The sequence below is a fragment of the Octodon degus genome, unplaced genomic scaffold, assembly GCF_000260255.1.
Source record: "Octodon degus isolate 3935 unplaced genomic scaffold, OctDeg1.0 scaffold00028, whole genome shotgun sequence".
Lineage (NCBI taxonomy): Eukaryota > Metazoa > Chordata > Mammalia > Rodentia > Octodontidae > Octodon > Octodon degus.
The window spans coordinates 9892979-9901848 of NW_004524604.1; the positions used below are offsets into that span (position 1 = coordinate 9892979).

The 8870-nt window shown below is 35.5% G+C and overlaps 1 protein-coding gene across 1 annotated transcript in view; it reads left to right on the forward strand.

Annotated features, from left to right (window-relative positions):
* The window catches only part of Itfg1 (integrin alpha FG-GAP repeat containing 1), a 292179-nt gene that overhangs the window by 237378 nt on the left and 45931 nt on the right, over positions 1-8870 (forward strand). Inside the window, exons 13-14 of the mRNA XM_004629193.3 lie at positions 3693-3736; positions 6167-6245. Of these exons, the coding sequence (XP_004629250.1) occupies positions 3693-3736; positions 6167-6245 (123 nt within the window). The remainder of the gene's footprint in view (positions 1-3692; positions 3737-6166; positions 6246-8870) is intronic.

The window sequence follows — 8870 nt, forward strand, 5'->3', positions numbered from 1 at the left end:
AAAAAAAAAAAAAATCAAGAAAAAAATTAAACAATTTCTGGAAGACAATGACAATACCTGTGCAACACACTAGGAACCTCTGGAAGACAATGAAAGCAGATATAATAAGTTCATTTGTAACAAATGATTACATAGGAAAATAGAGCATTTTTAAATAAATAATCTAATGTGAAACTTGAAGATGCTTGAGAAAAAAATGACAATTCTGGTCCAAACTGAAATTAAAGGAGGAAATCATAAAGTTTACTTTTGGTAGTTTGTACCTTTCTAGGAACTTGACCATTTCTTCTGTGTCATTGATTCTGAGAGTAAAAGTAGCTATTGATAGTCTTCTGATTTTCCACAGGATCTGTAGTAATTTCACCCTTTTCATTCTTTATGGCTTGAATTTGAGTTTGTTATTTACTCTTTTTGATGAGGTTAGGTAGGGGTATATCAATTTTACTTAATCTTTCAAAGAACCAGCTTTTGGATTCATTAGTTCTTTGCATTGTTTTCTTTGTCTCAAATTAATTTCTGCTCTAATTTTTATGATTTCTTCCCGTCTTTGGACTTTGGGCTTGGTTTACTCTTTCTTGAGGCTTGAGATACAGCATTAGGGTGTTTATTTGTTCTCACTGTTTTCCAAACATGTGAGTTCACTGGTATAAATTTCCCTCCAAGAACTGCTTTCATTGCATCCCACAAATGTGCTTGAATTTTCATTGGATTGTAGATAATTGTTTAATTTCTTGTTTAATTTCATCTATAACCCATTGATTCTTGGGGGGGTGTTATTTAATTTCCATGTGTTTATGGGGTTTTTATAGTTTCTTTTGTCATTCATTTCCAGTTTCATTGCACTGTGACCAGATAATATGCATGGGATAATTTCTGTTTTCTTGCATATACTTAAGACCTATGGACTAGTTTGTGGTCTATCTTAGAAAATGTCCTATGTGCAGCTGAAACAAATGTGTATTCAGATGCTGTTGGGTAGAACACTATGTATATGTCCACTAAGTCCATTTGTTCAAAGGTTTGGTTCAGTTCTACTACCTCTGCTTATTTCTTGCCTGCTTGATCTATCTTTTTGAGATAAGGGGATATTAAGGTCCCCTGTTAAGATTGTGATATTGGTTAGTAGATTTTTCATGATCTTTAAAATTTGTCTTTTATAGTTGGGTGCTCCTGTATTTGGTGCATAAATATTTGTGACTGTCATCTCCTCCTCTTGAATTTTTCCCCTAACCAGTATATAGTGACCTTCTTTATCTTGTTTGATCATTCTTGGTTTGAAATTTAGATTGTCTGTGAACAGAATAGCTACCCTCGCTTTTTTGTGAGGTCCTGCAGCATGCAGTGTTGTTTTCCATCCTTTAACTTTCAGCCTATGAATTTCTTTATGGGTTAAATGTGTTTCTTGTGTACAGCATATTGTTGGAATTTGTTTCTTAAACCACTGTCCAGTCTATTTCTTTTAATTGGTGAATTGAGTCCATTTACATTGGTGGTTATAATTGATATATATTGATTTAGATTTGTCATGTTATTTTCCTATTGTTGGTTCTCTACATTTGTCCTGTGTTTAAGGTGGCCATGTTTGGTGGGTTCTTTCTGTTGTCATGCTTAGAATTGTGGATATTTTGATCCCTTTCTAGAATATCCTTTAGTATTCTGTATAGTGTTGGTTTGGTTATCATGAATTTCTTTAGTTGTTCTTTGTCGTGGAAGTATTTCAGTTCTCCATCATACTTGAGAGTTTTGCATGGTAGAAAAGTCTAGGTTGGAATTTGTTTTCTTGTGAGACTAGAAGTACTTCACTCCATGCTCTCCTTGACTTAAGGGTTTATGAGGAGAAATCTGCTGTTATTCTAATGGGTTTTCCTTTAAATGTGATCTATTTCTTTTTTCTAGCAGCTTTTAGTATGTTGTTTTTGTGCTGGATTTCTGGGATCTTGACTATTATATGTCTGGGTATAGTTTTAATTGCATTGATATTATTTGGTGTTCTATATGCCTCAGTTACCTGAATGTCAGGTTGTTTCCCCATATTTGGGGAGTTTTCTGCTATTCTTCCCATGTTCTTTTTATGTCATTTGTGATGTATGTCTCTCTCACTGATGCCAAATAGTCTTATGTTGTTCATCTTTGCATCTTCTTGAAGATGGTAAACTATTTTTTCCTGCATCCTACTTGTTTTTAAGAGATCTTTTGTTACCTTTTCACTAGCTGCAATGGTATCTTGAAGATCTAAAAGTCTATTTTCACTTTCATTCAAACAGTTTTGCCAGCTTGTGATTAAGATTTTAATTTCCTGTATATCTCTGAATCTGCTTCATGAATTCTATTTCTTTCCTATATTTGTCATTCAAGGTTTTCATCATTTTTCTATTCTCTTCCATTGTTTTATCAGTGTCTTCTTTAGAAATGCTTCATAGTTCTTTCATTGTAGTTATTATTTCTTTTTTTGTCTGTCAGATTATCTCTGTTCTGATTTCCTCTATACTCTTCTGCAGTTGCTTCAGTTGCTATTATTTCAGAGATTTCAGGTGTATGGCTTCCACTTTCTTCTATGCTGATGTCTCCTGAATTTGTTCTGAGTGAACTCAGGGCCTGAGAATGCATTTTGTTCATTCTTTTTGTCATTTTCTGCTGCCACCTCTGTGACCAGAGAGTGCTTCTGTAGTTCTTTGCCTCAGACTGGGCTTGGCTGGTCCTGCCAAGGTGGAATAGGTCAGCTGCACCCAGTGGCTTCTGGTCACGCGGCTCCTGCCAAGGCAGAATGGATCCTCTGCCTCCAGTGGCTTCTGGTTCCACTACTCCTTCCCATTAGGCCAGGGTGGAATGGGCCAGCTGTACCCAGGGACTTCTTGACAATTTTTTTTAATCTAACTTCTTTTGGTAAATATAGAATAAGTGTATCATTAAATTATTGTTGTATATTAGTTCTGGTACCATGTATTGTTTTAATTATGTTCTGTATTATTGTTTCTAAGGGTATCCAAAATTTTTGATAGGATAAATGGAAAAAATGTAGATTTAGATACAAAATACCTGATGTTCTTTTTATTTTTCTCAGTATACATTTTAATTGGTTTAAGGGCCAGCCAGTTAGTTCTAAGGATGAAAGCACTTGCTTAGACAGACGCAGGGACTAGGGTTAGATCCCGGGTGTGCCGTGCTGGGCCCGCTCCTGGGGCACGCTGAGACTGAGTGAGATTGGGCTTGGCACCTATAATCCTAGTGCTTGGGAGGCTGAAAATAGGATTGTTGTGAGTGTGATCTGTATAATGAGAACCTGTAGACCCTGTACTAAATACATAGAAAATATATATATACAATTAATTAATTAACTGGTTTACACTTGGCACTTCTGGCAGATTCTAAGCCATCCTTGGAATTTAGCTAGCCAACAGGAAAACAGAAGAGTATTATGTCATATAATTTTAATTATTTCCCTATGTATGTAATACACAAAACAACTGTATCTTCACAGCTTACTAAAGTGAAATACTGAAATTTTAATATTCATAAATTCAGATTTGAAATATTGGTATAAAGTGAACAAAAGAAATTTAATTTGCTCAGACCTAAAGAAAGTGAAATTATTTCTGCTTGTGATCATATGAGCCATATTAAGGGATTTTAGGGGGAAATTTAAAGCTTACAGTATAACACTAGTAATCGCCTGTTTTTTTATTTTTCCGCAGTTCTTAGTGGTCTGTGTTCTAATGATTGTCCTCGTAAGATAACAGTAAGTAAACTTACTTCTCGATTATTAATATTTCAGGGAAATTTTCCCGCATGATAAATGCACACAGCATGGTTGTTATAAAGTACAAATTGTTACTGCTGGTTAGCAGTGATTAGAGTACGCTTCACTACTCAAAAAAACTTTGATGAACCTACCACATTTCCCCTAAAAAATTCTCATGGGGTCACCTCTTTTATGAAGCCTTTTCTGATATCTTGCCATTATTTAGGAACATTTAGCATTTGTAATATTTGTTCTCATAGTTTTAGGTTAGCTACCTCTCAGAACTGGAGTATAACCTTACTGTTTAGCTTTGCATAGTTGGTACGGAGCATTGGGTGAGATGTATACAAGGCAATTAGTACTTTAGATTCTTTATAGTGGCTTGAGAAGACCAAAGGGATGTGACCAGATTAGTCCCCAGTGTCACACCCCCTATAGTATACTCTTTTTGACTAGGCCCCACCTCTTCATTATGTCATTCTCTGTAACGCCATGCAATTATGATCCCTTCAGTGGTTTGATCTTAGAACACTCATGACACAATCACTTCCCAAAATCCCTTCAGCAAACAAGCTGTCAACATAACAAGCCTTTTGGAAGACTTGGTTTGGAATTCAAACTACAACTCCTTGTTTCACTAGAAATTATACCTCATTTAAAGTTAAGGAAACTGGGGCTCAGAAATTAATCCAAAGTCACACAGAGCTATTAAATAGTAGAACTTCAGTATGAAACTAGATGTTAAAATTATCGTCTCATATACTTACTATACTATTTAAGCACTACATTCTCAATATTTTATGTATAGTTAGGAATCTTCCTATATTTAAGATATGTGGAAACAAGCCCTGACCCAGAGATTTAATATAGGCTCAACCTGGCCATAACATCTCTGAAATAGTGAGGCAAGGGGGGGGGGAGAGCAAAAGGAAAGAGGTTAGTCTGCCACATATGGGAGCTCTGAGGCTTGATGGCCCTCAGAGATGGCTTCAAGAGAGGCAGAGGGACCAAACCTTAGCATGCTGCATTATTCAGACATAGTACTCAGCCAGCTCCTGAGAAGAGCTTCTAATTTTTGAGGTAGATCTCTCCAGTAAAGAATAGTTTACAAATATGACCCAGTTGTGAGTTACCAGCACACAGACTTGCAACAGCTTGGGAAATACCTCAGTCCTGAGGGGAAGAGCTGGATGATGCACTGCTACATCCATACTGACTCCGAGGAATTTACTGCAAGTGAGAGAGGACTACATAGCTTCAGTTACATGTTCACACTGAAAATATAAAGACTATTAGAAGCCAGATGTGGTAGAGCATGCCTGTAATGCCAGCATGCTGGTAAGCTGAGGCAGGAGGATCAAAAGTTTAAACTCAACCAGGACAATTCATCAATTTAGTGAAACTCTTATCTCAAAATAAAAAAGGCTCAATGAGAAGGCCCTGGATTCAATTTCCACATACTACCAAAAGAGAGAGACAGAGAGAAATTTCATCTGCCAAGGAAGCTGCTATCATGTTTCCAACATAGCTGAGGAATTTGGTGAAGGAGGTAGGTTACTAACCCAACAGAGCCCCATACAGTCTACATTCATAAAAGTGGCACTGGAGCATGGCACATGGAATGACAGGTTAATTCTGGTGTCATGTACAGCCATATGAGGAGAGCCATGCACTCTAAGAAACACAAGTCATTTTGAGAGAGAGAACACAGTCACGTAGCAGTACAGCACATTTTTATAATTGTTCTAGTTCTATTATCATTATTGATCTCTTACTCTGCCTACTTTATAAGTTAATCCATAATTCTTTGTATTTTTGCCATGTGGTTTTGGGTTGTATTTTTATATATATTTCCAGCGCTGGGCATTGAACCGAAGGCTTCATACATGCTAGACAAACACCTTCCCAGTGAGCATCCCCCCCCCCCAACCAGCCACAAAAGTGTTGTGGTTCTATTCTAGGTAAAACCAAGTGAAGTTTAAAAAAATAAATAAATAGAAATTTACTTAAAATATTTACCTTTGTTAAGGAAAGGATAAATTAGAATTTAGAAAATAATGAATTATGTAAGCACACTCTCAGATAATGAATTATGTAAGCACACTCTCAGATCATTTAAAGTGTTAAAAATTTTATGGTAGCCAGCTTTTCTTTTCAAGTACTGTGTGTTTGTAGAAATGATCTCTATGTCTTTGTAAGTACTGTGTGTTTGTAGAAATGATCTATATGTCTATGTCTATGTATCTCTTACTCGACCTAATTTATAAGTTAATCCGTAATTCTTTGTATTTTTGCCATGTGGTTTTGGGTTGCATTTTTATATATATTTACAGTGCTGGGCAGCACTGGAAATATACTTATAATAGATTTGCCTGATATTTCAAATCACTCCCGTATTTTCCAAGGCTATTTCCTTTCTTATTGCAGCCCTTTGGAGTGAACCAACCTGGACCTTACATCATGTATACAACTGTTGATGCAAATGGGTATCTGAAAAATGGCTCAGGTAAGACTGTCGCTGTGGGTGATGGACCCCATCACCAGATGCGTCCTTGGGTTCTTATGTGCAATTCACAAATAATTGGATGTGGCATGTGACAGTATGAAAAAAGAAAAGTTTAATGAAGTATAATTCGGTAATGGAATTCTCATAGCTACCAGGCCTGTAGTGGGAAAGAAAAATGACATGCACACTGAACATGTTGGGTTTAAGAATTTAAAATGTGTCACTGAGTCTAGGGCACCTCCCATTAGGTTTTTCAGAGTGTGACTGACAGTGTGATTGACAGGACATTGAGTCGTGTCAGCTATGACTGCCACACATCTCCTTCCCCATAATTCACTCTGTTATAATTCACTCTGTTATGCATGGGATGCAGTATGTATGCATGAGCTTTCAGTGTGCTTCAGGAAAGAAAGGTTACTGTAGGTCATGCTGGAGAATCTAATGGATATCAGCTTGGAACTTCAGAATCCACCAAGGTAGGTGCTTTCTTTGCCCCACAGTAGTAGACCTTAGGACAGAGATCTGTAGTTAGCCCTGGAACATAGGTTCAGGTAAGTGGAGGGGAGTAACGCTGGAGCCCCAGTTCTACTCTCTATATTAAGGCAGCATATAAACATTATGTTTCTACTATTCAGAAGCACTTTGATTTAATATATTGACAAGGTAAACTGATGACAAACCGCTTCATAAAATTTTCACTTTTATTATACTCTGTTGTTCTGTAGACCATCTCAACATAACAGATACTCATAACAAAAATATTAACATTTAACTCTTTTGTCACTATTGTAATGGATCTAACTCATTGTCTCTGTTTTTCACTTGAATTAACAAAAAAAAAAGGGAAAAATTGCTTGATTTCTCTTCATCAAGGGGTGAAATGGTAAATTATTTAAATTAAACTCATTTTAAAGGAATATATTAGAAATCTAATTACTACTACAGTCTAAACCAATCCTGTTATATGGAATACGAGCTGAAAATACTGTGATTTTTTTTCACATATAAAAGAAAAAAATCAAGTATACATTTTAATAAATAATGAAAGGAAGTTCAATCAAAACAAAAAAAAATGAACAAAGGATATCTATATGTATGTATAGTAGACAACTGACTTAAGATTAGGTCCAGGTTACAGTGAATTCAACTGTGATCGTTTCCATTTCCTAAATTAAAAAAAAAATCCCACTATATTACTGTGCTTCTCTAAGACTGACAGTTTTAATCACTCTTTTTTCTTTTTTCTGTTTTTTTAAAGAAAAAACTCATTTTGTGGCCCATTCATATGTTATATACTATCCTTACAAAAATCAAATATATAAGAATGAGCTTACTCTTCAGGTAATTTTACCTATTTGAAGCTCAGTCATAATGATTTAGGACAGAAACATTTCATAAATAAAAACTTAAAACTTCAAGGAAAGGTTGAGAACCAATTATAATCAAATAATCATCACTTGAATTTGTATACATATTATATTTAATCCAAAAAAAGACTCTGGGATCAGTTTTATCTTCTGTAAGTTAAAGATGTAAATAATTTTACTACTAAAGTACGATTTTCCAAAATACATTGAAACAAGATAAAAACTGATGAAGTCAGCCAATATACCCAGAAAACAAAAACTTAGCTCATTGATGAAATTCCTTTCTGAAAAACTAACAGATTGCATCTGCCTACATTTCCAAAAAAGATACCACCATCAAGTAGATGATTATCTCAGGAATATAAGAGAATACACTCCAATCAATTTTTTAACATCCTCCCTCCCTTTTTCTTCATATAATGACATATTGTATGCATCTTTCTACGTCTAGTCATTTGAAGTCCTAGTTTCTTTTAAGTTGGTTTCGTGTGCAGATAGAGTAACAACTCTATAGCAGCACAATTTGTGATAGCCAAATCTTGGAAACAGCCAAGATGCCATCACCTGAAGAATGGTTGAAAAAGATGTGGTATTTTTACAAAATGGAGTATTACTCAGCTATAAAGAATGATAAACTTGAAGCCTTTATATTGAAGTGGATGCCACTTGAAGATATACTCGTAAGTGAAATAAACCAGACACACATGTATAAATATCGTATAGTTTCCTTACTATAAGAACTCAAAAGAAAAAATACAAATAGAAAGGTATAATACAAAAAAGAAAAGCAGGAACTCGAGGACTAACTAATTAAGAGAGAGAAAGGAGAAGAGCTAGGAAACATGACAGTGAGAAACCATACAGTTATATGTAGAAGATGGACAAGGCAATGATCCTGAGAATCTCCAGAAGATTTTTGAATCTAGCAGCTAATTGGAAAGATTCTCACCCTGACTATATATACTTATACCTGTGAACTAAACAACTGCACTGTAGATGGTAATCTGTAATATAGTTTCATGCTTGGAGTACCTGTCATTCTGGTCTTCTGAATACAGGCTGCTTGTCATGACATGCCAGTTGCTGCTGTGCTGTCTCTCGGGGAGACGATTGTTCAGAAAAGAAGGGGTTGGTGAATGAAGGCAAGAGACAGGAAAAGGAATATTGTGGGACTGTCCTGCTTCAAGGTTGTATATGGTTAGATTTTTGGACTTATGTGTAAACATAAGAATTATATAACTCTGTATACCTATTTTTT